This window comes from Malus domestica, chromosome 05 (genome assembly GCF_042453785.1).
Source record: "Malus domestica chromosome 05, GDT2T_hap1".
NCBI lineage: Eukaryota > Viridiplantae > Streptophyta > Magnoliopsida > Rosales > Rosaceae > Malus > Malus domestica.
The window spans coordinates 41729989-41754213 of record NC_091665.1 but is presented as its reverse complement, the minus strand read 5'-3'; the positions used below and the strand labels follow the sequence as shown (position 1 = coordinate 41754213).

General features: G+C 39.5%; 2 protein-coding genes, 1 long non-coding RNA gene and 1 other non-coding gene across 4 annotated transcripts; 2 read left to right on the top strand and 2 right to left on the bottom strand.

Annotated features, from left to right (window-relative positions):
- The first annotated feature begins 539 nt into the window (after positions 1 to 539).
- On the top strand, positions 540 to 613 carry TRNAI-AAU (transfer RNA isoleucine (anticodon AAU)). Its single transcript has one exon. It is a non-coding gene; the product is annotated as a tRNA-Ile (tRNA).
- Positions 614 to 964: 351 nt separating this feature from the next.
- Positions 965 to 10764, bottom strand: LOC103435112 (acetolactate synthase small subunit 2, chloroplastic-like). The gene is made up of 12 exons (XM_029098538.2): positions 10340 to 10764; positions 5607 to 5820; positions 5442 to 5525; positions 4908 to 4976; positions 4158 to 4241; positions 3539 to 3691; positions 3140 to 3226; positions 2848 to 2952; positions 2634 to 2756; positions 1911 to 2063; positions 1650 to 1715; positions 965 to 1534 (listed from the first exon to the last, which is right to left on the bottom strand). Exons 1-12 carry the CDS (start codon positions 10555 to 10557, stop codon positions 1451 to 1453), a joined length of 1440 nt encoding a protein of 479 aa, XP_028954371.1. The 5' UTR covers positions 10558 to 10764; the 3' UTR covers positions 965 to 1450.
- A 3392-nt stretch (positions 10765 to 14156) lies between these two features.
- On the bottom strand, positions 14157 to 14618 carry LOC103435113 (uncharacterized). The gene is made up of 2 exons (XR_011581073.1): positions 14485 to 14618; positions 14157 to 14360 (listed from the first exon to the last, which is right to left on the bottom strand). It is a non-coding gene; the product is annotated as an uncharacterized lncRNA (long non-coding RNA).
- Positions 14619 to 17127: 2509 nt separating this feature from the next.
- Positions 17128 to 21834, top strand: LOC103434910 (probable alpha,alpha-trehalose-phosphate synthase [UDP-forming] 7). Its single transcript, XM_070821454.1, has 4 exons — positions 17128 to 17451; positions 17694 to 19794; positions 19872 to 20145; positions 20894 to 21834. Exons 2-4 carry the CDS (start codon positions 17813 to 17815, stop codon positions 21200 to 21202), a joined length of 2565 nt encoding a protein of 854 aa, XP_070677555.1. The 5' UTR covers positions 17128 to 17451; positions 17694 to 17812; the 3' UTR covers positions 21203 to 21834.
- Positions 21835 to 24225: the final 2391 nt, after the last annotated feature.

Here is a 24225-nt window from a genome sequence, read left to right as displayed (position 1 = left end):
AAAATAATAATAAAATTGGTTATAAACTTAAAAAATTCTAACTAATCGTATTATAACAATTAATGTACCAGATTGTTTTATAATTAAGTTCCTGATTACATGCTTTTGAGTTTTAAGTACCAATTCTTCTTTTTTGTTGTTGCACGTTGCAACTTGCATGGTAGGGACAAATGTTATTTGATGTGATTTGATTTGATTTGTCATTGTACCGCACTTTTGAAGATGGAAGTGCTTTGGGATGAGTTGATGAGAGGCTTCTTCTGAAACCAATAATTTAAGGAGGTGTAATTCAACCAAGATTGCATGCATCGCATACTTTTGGAGAGTAGAATGCAACCAATCGAAGCACTAGCAGCAACAACCCAACTACCCACAACGACAACCATCGATCAGATCTTATCCAGTGGACAAGCTTTAGGAGAATTTCTAATCAAAAGGGTAGTAACTGTATGATTCTTAAAATTATTGAACCAGGAAATTTCTATCGTTCCGACAATTTCGTTCAATTAAATATAGAAAAAGCGAACACAACATCAACCGGCCTATTAGCTCAGCTGGTTAGAGCGTCGTGCTAATAACGCGAAGGTCACAGGTTCGAGACCTGTATGGGCCATTTCTTTTTGTCTTATTTTTTACTATTTTTCTGTGAAGTTGGTTCTGTTTTTCTCTTCACCCGGATTTGCCTTTTGCTTCAGAAGAAGAGTAAGCGAGCTAAGCTTTTAGCTTCTGTTTGGTGTTCCAAGCTTTTGTGGTTGCACTTTTTAGGCTATTGTCGATTGGTTTCAGCGATACTTCTCCGGCATGGAGAGCAAAGTCGAATCTGATATCTTTCACTTGGGATTTTGACAAGTCGGGTTCTTTTCTCGGTTTCTCCTTTCTTCTCTGCATCAATGCTGAGTTCCAATGATTTCAGCCGTGTTTGCTTCTGAATATTCATGCCATTTGTTTCAAACAGGCGAAAACGAACAATAAGAGTTTTGTTCTATCCTTATATTTGATTAGAAGAGCGTCTAAGATGTTCACACATGTGTTTGTTACACTGATACAACACAAACTGAATAACCTCCTATGTCTTAAAACACTCGTACACTCTAGCTTCTTAACTTTAACCAGCATGGGGACATGAGGTTCAAACACCCTCGAACGCAATGCTTCGGCTTACCAAATACAAGGGTCGCGGGAGTCGGATCCTCTATCCAGGGTTTATCGACAACCTTCAAGTTAGAGGTTGGTCGATCCCTCCTCGTAGAGTAAAGAAAAAAGGAGAAAACATTCAGAGACTTGAACTTCCATGCATGTTGATTCACTCTTCCCTGAGACCTAACAGCCCAACTGGATTTTTATTCCTTATCATATGGCTAATAGGCACAAAGTGAGCTGGTCGAAATGGACCGGAAAAACCGCACATAACCTGGCCAGCCATGATAGGAAGCGGATGAGGAACTCAGCATTACAATGGAAGAGGGTATCCGCGGAGATATGTGGAATCCACACCAGACTCCCGCTCCAACGCCACCCTCCCAGTCCGTGCAACCTTCAAGGAGGGGAAAAATGTTAAGATATGAGGACCGAGCTCATGTGAAAACCTGAAAATTTATATGCTAATTAACTGATCAGTACAAGACCAACAAAAGAATGAGAAGACAAACCTCACAAATCCCGTAGGGCTCTAGTAACTTCTGCAGTGCAACCATTTTATTCAAATCACCAGTAAGCTGAAAACAATCATGAGTAAATTTTAGTAAGACTAGCAGTAACAGCATTTATTGGTAGAACTAAATACAAAAATTACAGTGAAATTGATCCTGTTCGAAGGTAGAACTTCTCAACAGATTCCGTTACACTAATTCATAATAATAATAATCACAATATGTAGATAGTATCATAGTAATGCAGGACAAGGCTTCAACCTCAAGGGTAACTGTGTGATCAGATACATCAACAGCTTTAGCGCGGAAAATGCTGGCAATATCAAGAACATCCCTTCTAGCAGTAGCGTTCACAGCAATCTTTATCAACATCAACTCTCGCTCAGCAAAAGGTGAGTGAGTAATATCCCGAACCTGGAGAAACAACCAGCGTCATCATCCGTGAAGGCACGAACAAATCTTATTTTGAGAATAACCTTGGAAAAATTTCATCATCTCAAGATTAAAATTCATTAACTCATCAATGTTGAAATGGGTAAGGATCATATTATCAAGGCTGCCTATTATCAGTGACTGAGATAACTGAGGAGCATATTTTGATTCACTTAAATATGGAGAGGGAAAAAAAAAGGGAAAAATAGATCCTGGGTCCTGGGCCCTAGACTCATAGTACTACTTTAGTCATCAACCCCAACCTTCCACATCGATCAGACTGCTACCAAAACAATGGCTTTTAACTTGCAAAAGGTGATTAGAATCGAACATGCAGAGTTTCAAACGTGTACAAGCTTTGTCAATAGATTATATAATTTGTATGTTTGAATATTGTAACTCCATAACTACGAACAAAATTTGTATATCTTCCAAATAGCCAAAATCTAACAATTTTAAGTTTTCTTTAATAGATTACTCAATCATCAACCAAAATGAATATTCTAAATTCTCAAAAGAAACTTGTGAACATGTAAGTTCAGCAACCCTCACCTCATGAAGATCTATTAACTTGTGAAGTTGCTGAACCAACTTGGAAATTGAATCCTCTGTACCGGGAACAACTGTTGTAATGCGAGAAAGCCCCTCCTTTTCAGCGGGCCCCACAGCTAGGCTCTAGGAGTATGAAATGAAATCCAATAATCACATGAGCAAAGGCCCAAGAATACCAAATATAAAAAGTGAGCGCAAATCAGAACCAACAAACCTGAATGTTATAACCTCTTCGAGATATGACTCCTGTAACTATGTTTAGAACCCCAGGAGAGTCATTCACAATCATAGACAAAGTGTGGGATTGAACCCCACTTGACTGCAGATTAAAATGAATGCCACAGGTTAGGTTTCAATTTGTAGAGTAAAACAAACATGAATTAAATATGTAGAACCTACTTCCTAAGCAGATACATCGACTTTTTCCACCTTGTGTGTCTCATACCAGGCAATATTTGGACTTAAAGTGAAACACAACGTGATTTGAATATTGTAAAGAAACTTACATCTTCATCATAGAGAACACCCCAATGAGCATCAAGAACTTTATTCGAACGGAAGTCATCATAGGGCTCGACAGGATAAACATCTCCCTGCAATAATGAAATGAGGTTCAATTATGTTCAATCCAAAATGGCCAAGACAAGAGTAAAAGTTGTGCACCTACATGTTATCGTTGTAAATTATAACAGTTAATGAAGGACAACATACTTTGTTGTGCGGCATATAAATAACTAAACATTATCTGGAATGTATTGTGAACAGGGCACCCAATATATGATAGGAGAACCTCTTTCAGCCTTACCAAAAATGATTCCACATATATCAGAATTAAATACCATGCCCGCAGAGATATTAACTGCGCATATGAAATCAGCTTGATAGAAAAAGAACAACATATATACCCTTGAGGCGGTACCAGCATCACCATTGAGTGTACCATTTGCTTTCACTGCAAGGTCATCATCAGACGTGGACTTTTCAAGATCTGGATAAGAAGCTGCAGAAAATCTCCAGAAAGGAGCTGTCGCACCCATCTTTTCTCGTCTCAAAGCAATCTGTTAAAAGAGTCAAATTAGATGATACTTGCGTAATGCAATAAAGATTGAAGAGAGAAAAAAAAGTGTCAACATCTAGACTGTAGCATAGTTACCTGACCACCCTGATATGCATCGTTTAAAATAAATGGAAGCACATATGTGAAAACTGAAAAGACAAGAACAAAAATGCTTGCTCTTGCATTTACATATAACACGCAGAGAACTTGATTGCAAGTTCAAAATGCATTTTGGGAGAAGATATACAAGAGAAATCAAGCATTTCAGGAATACCATTCCATATTGTTAGTCGTGAACAACTTGACAGTTCAAGTTCTTTGGCCACTCAAGAACCGTTTAATTATTGGATATCATACACATATGACACACTGCATGGCGTTGTTTTAGAGGGTTGCACCCATTAACACATGCATAAATGGACATCTTTGTATACGCATAAACATCAGAATGCAAATATACAACTTACCTTTCCAGTTCTTGCAAGTTCTTTGATTCCAAACTTGCTTAAGTTTCTTTGAACAGCAACCACCTTCCCAGGGTCTCCAGTAACCTGAGATGAACTGATTTTGTAAGCATAGATGGACTTGGTACCAGAATTACTATAAGAGGCCATAAAAAAATTACAAGTTTGCACACACTTTGTATGGCAAAAGGATATTGGCTAAAACAATTTATAAAATTTCCTAGAGCTACAAATGTAGGTTGAGCGAACCAAACAACAAAATGACATCAACTGCTCATGGAGTACGGTTAAATCACATTATAAACAAAATTCATGACTTCACCAGTTTAACTAATCTAACATTGAGAAATTATTCTAAAATGTTATAACGCATTGTCATTATGACTTAATATACTCCTTTTCTAGATAACTGTTGCATTGTTTTTATCAGAGAAAATAAGAAAACAAATAAACAACTTAATTGCTTTATAATTTTATACCACAATCAACAAGAACTAGTGCATTATAACAAACTGTAATGGTTTTTGCCTCATTAATCAGAATGTATCCTCCAGATAAAATTCTCAACAAGTTCGTCATCTGTAAGGTTATAGGTGCCTGGGTGCCTAAGTTATAAACCGGGACAGACAATTAAGTATATGTGCTAAAGTGACACCTAAGTTATCAACTGGGATAGACAATTAAGTATATGTGCTAAAATGAACACATCAACAAACTGCAACAACTAGTTGAGGCATAAGGATCAAAATTCACCTCAACTGTCAGCGACTGTTCCGAGATATCAACAATTTTTGCTCTGAAGATGTCCACTAACCACATTATCTGAAAATACACACAAAGGAACATTATCAGGTAAAATAATGACTAAAATGATAAAAGAGTATCTCAAACAGTGCTGATAACCATCATCAAACTAGAAGTTAACTTCAGTTTAATGGTTTAATTCCAAGAATTATCACCTGCAACAAATATAAGGTAACCACATCAGTGAAGCCTGCAATACATAACCATTGCAGAGCACAACAGCCTAATAGTCTAATACACACGTGGTTGATGGGCCCAAAATCAGATATATATATATATATATATATAATAGAGATCAACCAAGGATGTATAACAAATCAACAAGTTCTGTGGAACAATTACATCTTTTGGTATTATCTATAGAGAATTATACACGATGAATTAAAACCTCATATTACTGATGATTATTCTTAGGGTGGATCATTTAAACGTATCAACAGGAATAGGTCTATCCAAATATTGGTTGGATGGTCCAAAATTTACCTCTGCACGTGTACTTGGATCCGCATTAAGTTTGATAAGCATCAATTCACGTTCTACTTGTGGCTCCCTTGAGATGTCTTCGACCTGATAAAGCAGAAGTATAAGTGAAGATAATGCAAAAACTACCAAAAGGTTTTAAACAAAATACTAAAGATGTCCACTAACCTTTATCACATTCACCAACTTGTTAAGCTGTTCAACGACCTGTCGCAAAACCTTTCCAGTTCCAGACACAACTATGGTAAAAAGAGCCTTGTCCTTGTTCAAACCAACAGCAAGAGACTCGATATTGTAACCTCTCCTGGCGAAAACCCCTGCTATTCGGTTTATGATTCCACTCTCATCCCCAACAAACACTGAAATCGTATGGCGCTTGACCCTGAAATCATTATAGAATTAGAATTGAAAACTTGAAATCACCCTAAATTCTTTCCAGATTAAAAATTTCTAGCACATTCATGACAAAATATCAAAATAGACTTCCAGGTCCACGACCTGGGATTCCAAATCATCGTTGCCAAAACTATAGAAATGAACTAATCATTCCTCATTGACACAACCATCGCCTGTATTTTTTAATTTTGCTACACTTGTGTTTGGACCCAAATTTACATCATCGGCCCGTGTAATCGAGACCGTAGAGTAAACATAGTTCTCAGCCGTCGGATGGAAAAGTGAAAATATTTTTGTTAAAAGATAATATTATGGTTTTTATCATGATTATCTTTTAATTTGAATTATCTTGACATATTCTTAAACGGGATGGATATGATGCAAATTATATCTTCAAGTAAGAGTGTTTGGGCTCAAATTAACATGTTGGGCCGAGTATAGAACCACTCTCGGCCCGGGAGGCCTGGCGACAGGGGAGCCTTGGATCATTTAGTACGTGGGCTCCTAAACCTAGGTCGGCTAGGTCATATTACATTTACTAGTCGAGTCCTAACGCGATAAGTAGTCTCGGCAAGGGTAATAACCCGGAAGTGAATCCGGCTCAATAGAGGACTAGGCTCACAATCCTAGTAAACATAGGACTGGTCGAGTGGGTGTTTGATCCGGAGAAGAAGACCTAGTTCGAGTAGGGTTTTGACTCGACTTCAAAGGTATCTAGTGCTATAAATAGAGGAGGCTGTGCATCATTCAAGGGACCTCCAACACACACAAAACTGCCCTGCGCAAACTTTCTCAACACCTTGAGATTTTTTATTTTCTTTTTTCGCCGACACATCTTCCGTTGGCATCAACAGCACTGTGAAGGCAACCGGTGATATCTTAAGTCGGCATAGATAGCTCTGTCACCGTAGAATCAGCCGATCTCGCAGCATCTTCCGTTGGCATCAACAGCACTACGGCGAGGACGACTGGTTACCTATCCAAGTCTCGGTCGAGAAGGATTTCCGAATCCTCATTGGTCGAGGTCATCTCATCAGCCTTCTCGGCGAAGTGGGGTGTTACCAGGTTACTGTATTCGGCACATTGACAGCCGAATTTGAGATTGAACTTCGCAAATTAGCAGCCTTGTCTTCAGGCTCTAGAACCCAAGAGGCCGAGAATTGTTCCTTCCTCGGCCGCAATCGCAAGACACAGAAGTCAGCAGCGCGCTCAACGCAACATCATCAAATTTACTCCTCGGCCGAGCTCGGCCGACGAGTTGGCACGCCCCGCAATCACCGAAGGACGTAGTTAGCTTAGAATATACTCGGCCTGCGCGCCACGTAGGCTTGGTAGATTTTAGGGTCAACATTTTGGCACGCCCGGTGGGACCCAGTGCTAATACTACGAAGTTCATATGATATATCAAGATTCCAATCTGGCTCAACGTAGCCGATTGTACGAGCTCCTAGAGGAATTGAGAAAACACAATGAGGAATGTAAAAGATCTTTGGAAGTGGAAAAAGTTCTTCGTGGCCATGGAGAGATGCAAAAGTCATTCGCTTGCATGTTGAGAATAAAAGCTCCTGTTACCCTGCAAAGGCAATGGGTAAATGAAGACAGGGCTCGATTTAATGCCTGGCTAGATGAAGAAAATTTTCCTTACGTTTCTGATTACAGATCAATTCCATTTGAAAAATGGTTAGGCTCAAAGGCCGGGGGGCAATTTTTCGCTCCGGCCGTAATCAGACATCGGCCTAAGAAAATTGTTAATTTGGCCGAAGAACAAAGGCCACCTATTTTTTCGGTCGAGGCTGAAGATATGGTCGGCCACGAAGAAAAACCTAGGCCACCTATTTTTTCGGTCGAGACTGGAAGTGTGGTAGGCCTAGAAGAAAAAGTTAAAGTTTCTGAGCCACAAATCGACTCAGAAAATGATTCGTCAGAGGAGTGCTCCAATGACGAACGAGGCCGAGATATTGGCCTAGCCCAAGAATCTACGCCAATTGATATGATTATTGGCGATAAAGTCGATATGGAGAAATCCTATTCGGCTAAGTTGTTTGAATTAAACGCCGAAATTATGCCTGGGGGGCATAATACTTGTTCCACACATTCGGCGGCCGAAAATGCAAAATATTTCACCAAGTCAGAAATATTGGGAGATGATCTTTTATTCGGTTTTGGAAAATGTCAAAGTGAAAATTTTGATGTAAAAAGATCTTGGCTTGGAATAAAGCATCGTTGGCCTCCTCCTGACTACGTTTCGGCCACTTTTCTTTTCGTTTGCTAAAAATATAATTATATATAATAAATTATTTTCTTAACCATTCGGCCCTTGACCGATACTTAAGAAAATAAGAGGGGCAACAAGTGGTGTGCTCGGCAAAATTTTGGTCATTTTGTTTTTAGCCGAGCTCGACAAACAAGCCGACCCGAGAAGAGTTATTTTCGCTGCTATCAATAGTACCATGCCTATGGTTAAAGTGTGGGGACAAGTTTCAAAACCATTTAATCAGGAAGATGCTAGGGTCAAAGTTTGGCCGAATAAGTCATGGTTGCTGTTTTGAGGTTATATATATATATATATATATATATATATATGTATATAGTCATGATTGCTGACAATGGGTTTGATATGCATATATATGTAGGCAGGCCGAGCTGCCAAGAAAAGACTCTTCTCGACCTCGGCCAAATTTATCCTCGACCCCAATTCCAATTCTTCTCGACCCTGGTTCATAACTGTTTATCTTCGGCCATGAGTTGTTCTTTGGTCGAAAGGAGCCGTGAGTAAACAGCAGCAAGGGATGACGGTCAAAAGTACATCTGATTAGGCTGGAGATACTTAATTTCCTTAATCATTCGGCTTACGAGCCGAAGTTCAAGGAAACTGGGGGGCAATGTTTGGACCCAAATTTACATCATCGGCCCGTGTAATCGAGACCGTAGAGTAAACATAGTTCTCAGCCGTCGGATGGAAAAGTGAAAATATTTTTGTTAAAAGATAATATTATGGTTTTTATCATGATTATCTTTTAATTTGAATTATCTTGACATATTCTTAAACGGGATGGATATGATGCAAATTATATCTTCAAGTAAGAGTGTTTGGGCTCAAATTAACATGTTGGGCCGAGTATAGAACCACTCTCGGCCCGGGAGGCCTGGCGACAGGGGAGCCTTGGATCATTTAGTACGTGGGCTCCTAAACCTAGGTCGGCTAGGTCATATTACATTTACTAGTCGAGTCCTAACGCGATAAGTAGTCTCGGCAAGGGTAATAACCCGGAAGTGAATCCGGCTCAATAGAGGACTAGGCTCACAATCCTAGTAAACATAGGACTGGTCGAGTGGGTGTTTGATCCGGAGAAGAAGACCTAGTTCGAGTAGGGTTTTGACTCGACTTCAAAGGTATCTAGTGCTATAAATAGAGGAGGCTGTGCATCATTCAAGGGACCTCCAACACACACAAAACTGCCCTGCGCAAACTTTCTCAACACCTTGAGATTTTTTATTTTCTTTTTTCGCCGACACATCTTCCGTTGGCATCAACAGCACTGTGAAGGCAACCGGTGATATCTTAAGTCGGCATAGATAGCTCTGTCACCGTAGAATCAGCCGATCTCGCAGCATCTTCCGTTGGCATCAACAGCACTACGGCGAGGACGACTGGTTACCTATCCAAGTCTCGGTCGAGAAGGATTTCCGAATCCTCATTGGTCGAGGTCATCTCATCAGCCTTCTCGGCGAAGTGGGGTGTTACCAGGTTACTGTATTCGGCACATTGACAGCCGAATTTGAGATTGAACTTCACAAATTAGCAGCCTTGTCTTCAGGCTCTAGAACCCAAGAGGCCGAGAATTGTTCCTTCCTCGGCCGCAATCGCAAGACACAGAAGTCAGCAGCGCGCTCAACGCAACATCATCAAATTTACTCCTCGGCCGAGCTCGGCCGACGAGTTGGCACGCCCCGCAATCACCGAAGGACGTAGTTAGCTTAGAATATACTCGGCCTGCGCGCCACGTAGGCTTGGTAGATTTTAGGGTCAACAACTTGCCATAAAAGTATAACTCCCAAATCAGTTTTTCACTCCATTGGTACATTCTTTTTAATTCTTTTTAACTCAAGTTAAAAAATTGAATATAAAATTTGGTTCTGGTCACCATCAAAGTCGATTTACCAAAGCTTTAAAAAAAAAAAAAAAAAACAGATTGGTTGGAACAATTAAATTATCAAAGCCAATACCCGCCGAGGGAAAAATATATATGTTGGTCACTAAATGTTTAATAAATAAAGGCAAAAATAACAATGTTAAAACAGTTCTATTCTATACAAAAGCACTTAATCCAAGAATAAAAGCCCACAAATTTTCAGCTCAACCCAAGAATAAAAGCAAGCAAATTTCAACCAAAAAGGGCACAAAACTACCAAAAAATGAAAGCTTCATTGCATTCAAAGAAAACCCAGAAAGAATTGAAACGTAAATTAGAGAAAAAACAAATTTAATAACGAAGAGTACTCACTTAGAACTAGTCAATGAAGGCACAGAATCACTGACAGAAACAGCATTGCCGGTGCTAGCAGAAACAACCAGCTTCTTCAGCCCGTAACTCTTCCATTTGAGCGGCCTCTGGCGGCCAAAATCGAAGCTTGTGGAAAACCCATGCCGGAAATCCACTCGGAAACTCGGTTTCTGGGCCACTAGTGAAGGGGAGCACGGTGATGACACAGCCGCCGCCATTGTTTGGTTGTTTGGAGAGAGAGAGAGATGCTGGCCGAAAGTGTTATATACAATGAGAAAGGAGCAGCAGACGAGTCAAATCTTTCGCACCCCCAACCGCTGCGACCTGCCAATGCCCTACCTATTTCAGTGATACGTGGTCTTTCAACTTGATTTATTTTTAGTTTTTAATTTTTTTTAAGAGATAAGTTGAAGAATTTAAATGGGATTTGAACTCGCAGCACGCCACGACCAGAGATCTCGAAGAAAGACGGACCCCGGAGCCACCTGGCAACTTTTGGCACGTGAGATTCTGAATCTCTTTGATGAACGGTGACCGTGGATTCGAATCAACGATGGCCTTTCGCCACACAGTGATCTCGTGGGACCCACGATTTGACTAAGAACATCCTTTTTTAGTAGAAAATTGTGGGCTAATCTAACTTCTTTTAAGTGTCGTAAAATATCTAAAGAGCGATCTCAAGTTGACAAGGTTTTTATATTTTGCAAGGGCTAGAAAGGCATTTTGTCGTACCGTTTTAAAAAATATTTTTACGGCTCGGTGATATTTTTATCATAAAAAATAACATTAAAATACAAAAGTGTGCTTTAATATCTTTTTGATCTCTCAAGGAATTTTCAATCATCATAGGTAGTTCAAATCTTTCTTTTTATGCAAAATGTATCACTTTTATTAATTGTCATTAATTTTTTAAATATGTTGTCTCGTTACTTGTGCCTCCCGGTGAAGAGTGGTTTTATTATTTCATGTTTTTTAAACGACTTGGGGTAAGAGTAGCATTTATTAAAAGCTCATGACACAACAGAAGCCAAATAGAGTTAGTGACAATTATGTTATACTGATAAGCTTTAATATTTTTACAAGAAGTTATGTTGAGGTCGTGAAGTCACGAAAATGCCTTTAAGGAGGGGCTTGCTTATATGACTTATGATACTCTTTCATAAAAAGTTGGGTTAAAAATTATGGAAGTGGTACATCCTCTCTAATTAATAAGTAAGCCCTTATTGTTGGTAAATTGTCAAATTAAATTATTTGGGTGGTATTTATGAAATTATTGATAGAACAATTCGGGACAGATTTAGGGCACCACGTAGGCTGGGGAGTGTATAGACACCGAGAAGACTCCTGCAATCCTACTAACGATCCAACAAAAACATGAACACTTGAAACGGGAAGCTTAATCTTATGAACCAAAATCATTGCTGCCACAGTGGACAATTGTGCTGCCAAGCCTCTCGAGTTGCTTATATAACTCAGCTTCCCCCTAGGCATTGTGCTCTTGAGTTGCTTATATAACTCAGCTTCCACCTAGGCATTGTGTCAGCCTCCTGCCACAGATCAAGAAACCAACTGCTGCACCAAATCCGGCAATCGCCTTAAACCACCAATTCAATTGGATGGATTCCTGCAAGTATCAAGTATTTGATCGTCAAGATGATAAGATACAGAAAACAGTGATAGACACATGGTTATATACAGTCAATAACTCACCACATATTCTCCATTTCCGGAGTATTTTGTGTCGAAATACATCAAGAATAGCTCCATATGGACTCACAATGGCAGCTACTTCATTAGCGGATTGAATAAGCTTGCAAGAACATAGTGTCAATATCTTCACTATATTTTACATCAATGAACTTAGTGTTTTTGGTTTTTCGGGGCAGAAATGAACTTACGTGAAGATACACGAAGCTATAATCTGTGGTAAGATGAACAAGCCTTCCACATCATCATATTTTTCAGCTAGAACAAGAGTTTGTCTGTCATACTCGTTTACCTATTCCGTCACATAAGCATGAAGGTTAGCGTGATATAAGGTAATGTGAATCTGAACCGCACATTCAGGCAAGAATGAAATACGTATGTATAGGTCTTACATGAGAACAAAAAGCTGATTTTGATGGCCTCTTATGAACCGAAAGGAGTTCTCAACCGGTGGTGTTTTTTCAATCTTGTGAAAGTGCCTTGTTTGAAGACTCAAGCAACTGCCTAAATGACCTAGGTTTCTCCGTATTAGACTTATCTTCGAAAGCAGAATGATCAGGAGTAGGCGCAGGTTCAGGTTCTTGTATTGAGTCCGGTTAAGCCCAGCTCCTCTCATCCTCTTCTTCGTACACAGTACCAAGGACTCTCATCTGCAGGAAATCTTTCAAGGCTTCTTCAGACTGTGCTCCGTCATCCGAAGATTTTGTACTAATACAGGTTTGTTCTTGGCTTTCTGTAGACTTTTGGTTTATGGATTTAGACATGTTTCTCTTCACGGTCTTGTAAATTTTGGCTGCATTGACTTTCTTCATGGCTAAAGGAATCACCAAACCCTGTTTCTTAGAGATCCGAATTAAGGTTGAACATATAGAAGGGAAAGGAAGGTTTTAAAAAAATCTGATGTTGTACATACCAAGGATAATAGTGCTCCAGTCATGGCGGCCAGGGCAACTGCAACAACAGTAACCCTACTGTGAACTGCACTTGTAGACGGTATGACCTGCAATATGAACAGCAATGAAGATGGAAGATATTGATAATGTTGAAGAATGAAAAAAGTTCACATCAAAAAATTGACAAAATAAAATGCAATGCATAACGAATGGTTACACTACTCATTACGCCGAGAAAATTTACCCGAATCATGAAAAAGAGGCAAAGCAATCCTGCAGATATTCATAGCCAAACGGGAAAAGAACAAGAACCTTTTTTCGACATTTTCACGGTGAAGCAGAGAAGCCTTCATTACGCTGAAGAGGAAGAGTACACATGCAAAGGCAATGAATGGAGCAACAGTCCGTTCAAGAAATATCCACAGAAGTCCTCCACGATTGAAATTGTGATTTGCATTCTGCATTTCACAATCCCTCGAGAATAAGAAACGAAAGATTATAGCGAAAAACAAGTCAAGCTTAAGCATTTGACATCAAGGACTTACATGTTTTGGAAATGAATAGCGCAAACAGGATATTGTTTTACCAAAACGAAGTGAAATCATTTACATTTTTCAACCTCTCGTAAATTTTTCGTGTGGAACGTCTTACTTAAGCGACCTAATCTGTATACCTCCTTACCTTATTCCGCAAGGGTATGTAGCTAAAACCTTCAGTAACAAGTATAGTTCCCAATAGGGCACCCTGCATTGACTGCTGAGGTGAGACTGGCAGCTGCAAATATGTAGCCAGAGCAAGCCAAATTGCTGTAAAAAATTTATAGGCATGACAAAAAGAACGTATAAAATAAATATCAGCAATAAGCAAGTCTTTGAATATACCTGCGGTTTCTACAACAACTACCATACTCCACATCAACAAGCCTTCACTAGGCTGATTTTCCTTGAGAAACTGGGGATATGGAGAACTCTATTAGCTAAATTATACGCCAATCCTTCTATAGAGCGGTTAATTGCACTTTCTCATAATATTCTTTAAAAATGTCTTTAAAGGTGGATAATGGGACTACAGGTCTGCTGCTTTGACTTTTTCTTTTTAGGAGAATAAAAAAATGTCGGCGAAAAGTAAAAGGCGGAGAATCCCAAGTTTATTAACGACATATCGACAAATATAAGGTTGAAGTATCAACACTATTAATAATTTACATGACATATCCATAGTTTAAAAAGTTCAATTAAATGCGCGGTAGGAAAATCCGTGTTGTAACGTACAATTTCTTTGGACGTAAAATAGAGTTGAAATGGAAGTGTCTTAATCCGTACATCAGAAAACAGATCATTCACAAAACTACCGCAACTGGCAAAGGCTGCTTCAAATGCCTTCAGAAGTGTCAAACTCCCCGACCCAATAGGTGTCGAAAACTGAAAAACATCAAACAAAAGACAAACGTCAGATGCTATAATATATCTATGAACATAAAAAATGTGCATAACAATGTGATTAGCTAATAGGTATCCACATGAACCCTAATGAAAATGCACAAACCGGAGACGGAAGATTGTTGGCACCGGTCGAAAAAGCCGCTGCAATTGCAGCAACGGCTCCAAATATCGGCATCCATCCATAGGTCTCCTTCCACTCCCTCACAACTAACGGCTAGATCAACCAGAACACAATCGTTCCCGATGACATTTTTTGGTCTGTCCGAGTTTCGACTCGAAGGAATTATGCAATGGAGAGACCATAAGCTTTGAAAGTAACTCAACCATGAATTACAACAAATGGTCAAATGGAAGCGTATTTTCCTCGAATTCAAAAGATGAACTTGAGCCAATAAGTTGTTGGAGGAATTCTCGAGTTCAGGTCACATGGACGAACGACATTGGCTGAAACAATTGATAGAAATGTTGTAAAAAAACATGAGAGGGAGAATTTGAACTCGAAACAAGTAGATAAAATAAGAGCAGGATTTTAATTCGAGGAGATTCGTAGATTGACAAGAAATATCCGATTTTAATTGAAAAACTAAAATAATAGTTTCGTGTGACAACAAATAATGTATGAGACTTAATTGAATAGCGACATTATCTTATTCCAAAGCATTGCACTGACCCTCACCTTCTCCATGCATGAAAAATTAGGTAAGCAAAGCAAAAGCATATTCTATGCTGGTCAAATGAGAGAAAGGCCATCACACCATACGGTCATGGTCTTCACCATTATTCCCTCTCATTCCTTGGTTTATTTTCAAGAACAATCCAAGTATTATTCGGACGCATAAAACAAATCCAGCTGGGAGGAAAACGACATTGCATTTGCTTCCCACTTCCCATCTTTTTAACCCCAACCATGTAAATTTATATCCACATTTTCAATATCTCCCCTATTCATCACGAGATATTTTATTGTACCAAAAACAATCACCTGATGATTCACGACTCAGTTGGCATACATTTCTTCTAAACTATCTTTAGTAAAAAATCAATACTACAATTTGAGTCGAGAGATGAGATTGTGTGAAAGTGACTTATTAGAATATTATTCTGCTACTTCGTAATATTGTGTAGCGAAATATTTTAAAATCGACTCTCGTAGATAATAAGTTCCCATCAAATTATTGTAATTATTTTGCTATATGACTCGCTACCCTAAAAGTTCTCACAAAAGTTTGCATGCACCGTTTCACATTGCCCTATAAGATTTTGAAATTGTATCAATTTCACTTTTTAAATATTTGAACGTTTAATCTAAACTACATATTAATATAATTCTTTTTGTTACCTAAAAACTAATAAAATTAATCTTCAATACATAAATGAAACAAAAATATTAGAAAAAAAACACATGAGCAGTAAATTTCGCACAAACAAATTGTGATGTTTTTTAACCTCACAGTCATGTCATACTATCATTATCCTCTATAAACTCACACTCTCTCTCTCTTCTTAATTGCCAACCCCTTTTTTTTAGATGTCTGTCAACCCGTTAAAAACAATAACTCCTCCCATAAAAAATAAAAAATAAAATTTAAAAACAATATTTGAGAAAAAAAAATATATTTTTCACACATAGAGTGTGTGGCCTTCGCTATTATTCATTAAGGTGATGAGTGTTTTTGTTAATGTAGTGCAAATGTTGCTTACATGTCACTGTAATTACGAGTTTCATACTCACCATGTCATCAGTTATTGTAGATTCAATTATTTCATCAGACAAAAGGTGTAAATTGAAAGAAAATGGGTAAATTGAAACAATTTCCAAATTTTAGAATGCAAAAAATTAAAACCATTTGACCTATTTACAAAATTACCTCGAATATAGTGTGAAATGTAGTTTAAAGTGGGTGGTATACTAGTAGGGGTGTGATCTCCACACACTTCAAATTACTTCCTACACACTTCTTGTTAATTTTTGTCCATTAATTTTCTTCAATTCATCCAATCCGAAGCCCGAAAATTAAAAAGAGGTGTGAGAAGTAAAATAGGGTATGTGAATATCATACCCTTACTAGTAAATTCCCCTATGCCCACATATGTTTCCTGTCCGCGCCAAAACCACGTGCCTGCCAAGTGGTACTATTTGGTGACGTCACCGATGACGTCATCACCTCTTTGGCATCGCCTTATCCGTATTTTTCGTATTTATTATATGGCACCATGTGGCAAATTGCACAAAAGGCACTTTTTGTGCCCCCCCACCAATCACCAACGTTATTCCAATTTTTTTTTTAAAATAATTTTCAATGCCCAACTTAGTATTACGGTCTAAGTATTATTATTTTTATTTGTAAGTAAAAAGACTTTGGTTGAATTCTCATAGAAAACGAATTTAATCTACATTATTACCTATTTCTTTTATGAAGAGTTAGCGACTGCGCCTATGAGCTTACATAATACCGTTTGTTAAAAAAAATTTAAAAAAAATTACCAATGAGGGCAGATATTTATCCTGAACGCGAAAACAGTGGATCATTTTAACCGAGTGGATATATATTCGGCGACGCGTGGACCCGGGCGGTGGGTTACGAAATACAAAGACGACGTGTCCCCGCCGCTTTTCAAACAGAGTGTGAGATGCCAACGCAAGTGTAGGATTTGGCCACGTCACCAGATCCTGGGCACGCGGGAGTATACGCGCGTGGGGAAAGCTTTCAAGCATAAAGGGCCAGTTGGCATTACTGGGAAGTCTACTGGCCAACCTTATCCTCTTCTTTTTTTACTGTTTTTCGAATTTTTAATTTCCAAAAATATACACAAACAATTTTTTTTTTTCAATTTGTTCCTCCAAAAAGAGGGAAGCAAAAATATTTCTTTTATATTTGTATGGGGAGAGGGAGAGGGAGAGAGAGATCTTTGCAAGTGGGACTCTTGGCCGTTCACTTTCAGAGAAGACCAAACCAAACCCTAGATTTCTTTCCTGCTGATTTCACCCCCAATTAATTTTTTATTTGGATTTTCAGATCCAAATTGTTCCTGGGAAAGATTCAAAATTTGCTCTTTCAAACCTCTGAAGGTATCATTTTTTTCTTTTTTTTTTCTTTCAGTTTTTGGAAATATTTCAATTCACTCTCTAGGGTTTACTTTGTTTTTGGATATTAACTGAAACATGAGATTTTATGCTGTTTTTTTGCAGTTTTTGGTATTAGGAAGTGTTATTAATTAATGGTTATTTGCAGTGATTGAATCTAATTTGGGTATTGGAATCAATGCTTAGTTTGGTATATGTTGATGCCCGTTTATTTCATGTTATTACAGATCCTGCTTAATTTTTGTTACTTGAAGAGGCAAGGAATCTTGGGTCAGGTTTATATTTGTGAGATCTTGTCTGTGATTTTTGAGTTGGATTGGGGAAACCCAGATAAATTCTGTTCAAGATGATGTCCAAATCGTATACCAATCTTTTAGATCTAGCCTCCGGGAACTTTCCGGTAATGGGTCGCGAAAGACGGCGGCTTCCGCGTGTAATGACCGTTGCCGGTGTTATATCTGAGCTTGATGATGATCAGGCTGGTAGTGTGTCTTCGGATGTTCCGTCCTCGATCGTTCAGGACCGGATAATTATTGTTGCCAACCAGCTCCCTGTGAAAGCTAAGCGGAGACCGGATAATAAAGGATGGAGCTTTAGTTGGGATGAGGACTCATTGTTATTGCAGTTGAAGGACGGTTTACCTGAAGATATGGAGGTTTTGTATGTAGGTTCTTTGAGCGTCGAAGTGGATTCGAATGAACAGGACGATGTATCAGCGCTCCTGTTGGATAGATTCAAGAGTGTTCCAGCTTTTTTGCCGCCCGACATTTTGTCCAAGTTCTATCATGGGTTTTGTAAGCAGCATTTGTGGCCTTTGTTTCATTACATGCTTCCATTCTCAGCAACCCATGGTGGGAGGTTCGATCGGTCTTTGTGGGAAGCATATGTGGCTGCAAATAAGATTTTTTCACAAAGGGTGATCGAGGTAATAAATCCGGAGGATGACTATGTGTGGATTCATGATTACCATCTAATGGTGCTGCCTACCTTCTTGAGGAGGAGATTCAATAGATTGAGAATGGGGTTTTTTCTTCACAGCCCATTCCCTTCGTCTGAAATATATAGGACTCTACCGGTAAGGGAAGAGATCCTAAAGGCACTTCTAAATTCGGACCTTATTGGGTTCCACACATTTGATTACGCTCGACATTTCTTGTCTTGTTGTAGTCGGATGTTGGGTTTGGAGTATCAGTCAAAGCGGGGTTATATTGGGCTGGATTATTTTGGAAGGACAGTTGGGATAAAGATCATGCCTGTCGGGATTCATATGGGGCAGATTGGGTCAGTGTTGAAGCTTGCCGATAAGGAGTGGAGGGAAGGAGAACTTAAACAACAGTTTGAGGGGAAGACTGTGCTGCTGGGTGTTGATGATATGGACATCTTTAAAGGTGTCAACTTGAAGCTCTTGGCAATGGAACAGATGCTGAAGCAGCATCCGAAGTGGCAGGGGAAAGCGGTTCTGGTACAGATAGCAAACCCTGCTAGGGGAAGAGGGAAAGATCTTGAGGAAACGCAGGCTGAAATTCAGTCAAGCATCAAAAGAATTAATGAAAAATTTGGTCGGACTGGTTATGAACCCATTGTGTTTATTGATAGGCAAGTCTCTCTTAGTGAAAGAGTTGCATATTACACCATTGCCGAGTGTGTAGTTGTCACAGCTGTGAGAGATGGGATGAATCTTATTCCATATGAATACATTGTGTGCAGGCAAGGAAACTCTGTATCAGATTCTAATTCAGAACACAGTGGGCCGAAGAAGAGCATGCTAGTAGTATCAGAGTTTATTGGATGTTCCCCTTCACTAAGTGGTGCAATTCGGGTTAACCCATGGAATACTGAATCAACGGCTGAGGCGATGAATGAGGCAATTTCAATGGAGGAACCCGAGAAGCAGTTGCGCCATGAGAAGCATTATAGGTATGTTAGTACACATGATGTGGCATACTGGTCACGAAGTGTTTTCCAAGATATGGAGAGAACTTGCAAAGACCATTTCAGAAGGCGTTGCTGGGGTATTGGTTTGGGCTTCGGCTTCAGGGTTATAGCACTTGATCCTAACTTCAGAAAGCTGACTATTGATCACATTGTTTCTGCTTATTTGAGATCTAAAAATAGGGCAATTCTACTGGATTATGATGGCACTGTGATGCCTCAAACATCTATAAATAAGAGCCCGAGTCAAGAAGTGATCTCCCTCATTAATACGCTTTGTGGTGATGTTAAAAACACTGTTTTTGTGGTCAGTGGGAGAGGAAGGGATAGTTTGAGCAAGTGGTTTTCTCCTTGCAAGAAACTCGGAATTGCTGCTGAACATGGTTATTTTATGAGGTATATCCAATAACTATTTGTCCTTTACAGTTATCCTTGTTTTTTGTTTGGTTTTAACATAAATTGATTTTTGTTAGGTGGTCTGCTGACAAGGATTGGGAAGTTTGCGGGCAGAGCAATGACTTTGGTTGGATACAGATAGCTGAACCAGTTATGAAACTCTACACAGAAGCCACCGATGGTTCTAGCATTGAAACCAAGGAGAGTGCCTTGGTTTGGCACCATCGAGATGCAGATTCTGGTTTTGGATCCAGTCAGGCTAAAGAGTTGCTCGACCATTTAGAAAGTGTGCTAGCAAATGAACCAGTTGCTGTGAAGAGTGGTCAGTATATTGTAGAAGTGAAGCCACAGGTGAATGTCTTAACTCTCTCTCAAATTTTAACTCTCTACGTTAATGCAAATTCTTGTCCAATGTCACAGAAAAATATATTAGGACATCACCATTGTCACAGAAAAATATATCAGGACATCACCATTGTCACTAGGATCGACTACCTATTCCTGTTTATCACAGAAAAAGCTCCAAGTTCCCCCATTTTCATTGTTAGAATGCATGGAAGATACACAGCACATAATTTTCTCATCTTGCAATCTGTAGAAATTTCCATTCAGCCGTCCTTATTTGATTTTTTGATTTGGGTCCTCTCTTCTATTCCTTCGTCTCTTAGGGGTCTTTTGCAAGTCATAAATTAGAATATTATGCTTAGAACTGGTACCTCGTCTGAATAAGCACCTTTGCATTTGGCAAGTGCAACACACTAAAAATGCTCAGAAACTCTGAGAATATGCGTAATAACCCTATGCTTGCGTGCATCTTAATCAAGTGACTTGGAGGAATTTTAGAAAATGAGGGTTTGTTTAGTATCCTCACGAGAAACATTTGAAAAGATTATACTGTGAAGGATGGCAATGCTTTGACGTTGGCTCATAAAACAATCTCACAGAGAAACCACAGTAGTAAAGTTGACTTTAGTAAAGTTTAAGACGAATAGTTTGCTTGCTGATGATAAAAGAGATCTACATTACGTTGCTAAGGATTGTTGCAAACCAATTGATTTTTTAAGTGATTATTGAACCCAATTTTTGTTGTGCCTTATAGGGTGTCAGTAAAGGCGTGGTTGCAGAAAAGATCTTCACATCAATGCACGAGACGGGGAAGCAGGCTGACTTTGTACTGTGTGTTGGCGACGATAGATCTGATGAGGATATGTTTGAGATCATTGGTAGTGCTATGAGAAACGGCATCCTCTCCTCTAATACCAGTGTTTTCGCTTGTACTGTTGGACAGAAACCCAGTAAAGCCAAGTACTATTTGGATGACCCTAGTGATGTTATTACAATGCTCGACGCTCTTGCAGATGCTTCAGATTCTCCGCCTTGCTCAGATGGTGAACCAGGCTCCCCTTGAAATCTTCCTCGATGAATTTGTTAGATACCAGCGTCCTTTCTTGCAGCTGATGACGATGAATCGCACGATGGCCTTTTGATGGAAGAAAGTAATCATTTTTCAGCTTTTCTGGATCTGAATTGTTGGAGGAAAGATTTCATGTTCGTGACCTTCTTGACTGATGATTTTCAGCCAGTTCCGGAACATCGGTAGCTTGGATTTCTTCTGTGATATAAACAATCAATCAATGCAGAGTGTGGATTATAGTGGGTGTACTTGGTCGAAAAACACAACTAAACATCAGCTCAAAGTTCAAACTGAACATCTGATGGAATCGACGATGTTTATTCGTTGAGAACAACTTGGAATGAGAAAGGAAACGGGAGATCGATTGTTGAAGATTGCATCATATACGCGAAGGTTACGTGGTCTGGCGAAGGCGTACAGGCGACGTGCATTCCAGGGACGTTAGATTATGGTAATATGGTGGGGAGATGGTATTCAAATCCCCATTTGAAACAGTATACTGGTCTTTCTTCTTCATTGTTCTGAGTGAATTTTCTTTGCCATTTGTTTCTTGGATCAAGTCCTTGTCTAATTAAACCTGTAAATTATATAGCAACATTTGCAAGAAATGATCACGTTTTCAAGGATGCCATCTTTCAGATTACTGTTGACTGAGGAGTTGTCACTTGCACGGGGTTAAAATGCATTGTCCTGTCAATATACGCCATACGTAGCGTGTTAAGTGGATCACATTCACTCGTTAAATCGCCTGTGATTTGTGAATCTCCTGTGATTCATCAACGCACATCTAATCGATAAATTAATGTGGGAGAAAGGGAACCCTGGACAGCTTACAACCAAACCAACAGGCTCACGCTTTGCGGTTCGCATTGAGACCCACATTGCAGGTTTCCAAGCAGCTTCACGGTTTTTACGACTCCAGAGCCCCAGTACCAACGTTTCTCTCTCCAAGGATGACCCCCGTATACGTAAATTTATTTTCTCACACGCAATTAAGGTCAATGATGCATATGATCATTTGGTCGAGCGGCATCTGGTTTTCACCTTCCTGGAAGTCTTGGGCATCTCTTGGGCGACCGTTGTTGATGAAGAAAATAGTGTTGATCTTCTGCATGCTTATATATTCTTTTGTCTCTTGATTCTTCTTTGATCTATTTAATTCAAAGACTAAAAGTAAATAAAGATGTTATATGAAAACGAAAAAGTACGTGCAGAAATCACTTGTACTGAAACGCCGGATGTCGAAAGGCACGCTACAAATTCAGTATGGGAAACGGTAATTGATCTTGTCGATATATACTTTGAAAATAGAACCAAAACTTCGCGTATGTGGTTTTGGAGTTGCTGGCAATTGCGAGATGGAGGAGATGAAGACACACAAACAAAACAAACGCTGCAACTCAACTGAGTCGGCCATTGCCGTGTTACAATGGGAAAGGCCCGTGAACCAAATGCTCATACTCGAAGAGTTGTCACTTCTATACCCTAATAATATGGCACGATGGGAGACCAAAACAAAAATATGACCAACTTTAGGCTCTAGAGAGAGGCCTACATACAATAATACTACCCTAACCAGTTGCTTATACAACAACAACAACAACAAAGCCTTTTCCCACTAAGTGGGGTCGGCTATATGAATCCTAGAACGCCATTGCGCTCGGTTTTGTATCATGTCCTCCGTTAGATCCAAGTACTCTAAGTCTTTTCTTAGAGTCTTTTCCAAAGTTTTCCTAGGTCTTCCTCTACCCCTTCGGCCCTGAACCTCTGTCCCGTAGTCACATCTTCGAACTGGAGCGTCAGTCGGCCTTCTTTGCACATGTCCAAATCACCGGAGCCGATTTTCTCTCATCTTTCCTACAATTTCGGCTACTCCTACTTTACCTCGGATATCCTCATTCCCAATCTTATCCTTTCTCGTGTGCCCACACATCCCACAAAGCATCCTCATCTCCGCTACACCCATTTTGTGTACGTGTTGATGCTTCACCGCCCAACATTCTGTGCCATACAACATCGCTGGCCTTATTGCCGTCCTATAAAATTTTCCCTTGAGCTTCAGTGGCCTACGACGGTCACACAACACGCCGGATGCACTCTTACCCTTCATCCATCCAGCTCGTATTCTATGGTTGAGATCTCCATCTAATTCTCCGTTCTCTTGCAAGATAGATCCTAGGTAGCGAAAACGGTCGCTTTTTGTGATCTTCGCTAGATTGCTCCGGTCATTAGTGTGGATAAGTATATAAATGGATAGAGATAGGAAAGCAAACACAAGATGTACGTGGTTCACCCAGATTGGCTACGTCCACGGAATAGAAGAGTTCTCATTAATTGTGAAGGGTTTACACAAGTACATGGGTTCAAGCTCTCCTTTAATGAGTACAAGTGAATGATTTAGTACAAATGACATTAGGAAATATTGTGGGAGAATGATCTCGTAATCACGAAACTTCTAAGTATCGGAGTGTGGTGTCGTCTTGACTTGCCTTATCTGTCTCATAGGTAGATGTGGCATCTTCTCTGGAAGTACTCTTCCTCCATCCAGGGGTGATATCTTTAACTGGTGGAGATGCACAAGGTAATGTATCAATTTCACTTGAAGCTTACTTGTAGTTTCAAGCTTGGTCAAGCGCGATACAAACCATGTAGTAGGAGTCCCCCAAGTCGCCGAGCTAGGGGGTCTGCTGAAAGAGGTGACAGACAAGGTAATCAATCAGAGCTCCGACTGATTGTTCACCTTCTCCCCATCTTACAGCAGCATGAAGGATAAAGAGAAGAAAAATGAGAAGAGATGATATGAGATACTTTTGCTTTTGAAGAAGTAACTTTCCACAGGCTTATTCTTGAACTGAGCTGGAGGGTTTTCTGGTTTCCTCCAGAGTATAAGGCCGACTGAAGAATTTGAGGGTCAAAACAAGTCCATCAAATCTAGAGTACGTTCCACCCTGCTGATATGGGATACTTTTTCTTTTGACAGAGTAATGGATGTATCGGCACGTGTGCTGTTACGCTTG

What these genes read in the sequence shown, in the direction of transcription:
- LOC103435112 (XM_029098538.2), bottom strand. Translation starts at nt 10,557, where the DNA reads ATGGCGGCGGCTGTGTCATCACCGTGCTCCCCTTCACTAGTGGCCCAG. An exon ending in AACTTGCAAGAACTGGAAAG is followed by an intron (nt 3,692 to 4,157) that starts GTAAGTTGTATA and finishes CTCTTTTAACAG; the next exon opens with ATTGCTTTGAGACGAGAAAA. An exon ending in GTGTTCTCTATGATGAAGAT is followed by an intron (nt 2,953 to 3,139) that starts GTAAGTTTCTTT and finishes TTTAATCTGCAG; the next exon opens with TCAAGTGGGGTTCAATCCCA.
- LOC103434910 (XM_070821454.1), top strand. Translation starts at nt 17,813, where the DNA reads ATGATGTCCAAATCGTATACCAATCTTTTAGATCTAGCCTCCGGGAAC. An exon ending in GAACATGGTTATTTTATGAG is followed by an intron (nt 19,795 to 19,871) that starts GTATATCCAATA and finishes GATTTTTGTTAG; the next exon opens with GTGGTCTGCTGACAAGGATT. An exon ending in TTGTAGAAGTGAAGCCACAG is followed by an intron (nt 20,146 to 20,893) that starts GTGAATGTCTTA and finishes TGTGCCTTATAG; the next exon opens with GGTGTCAGTAAAGGCGTGGT.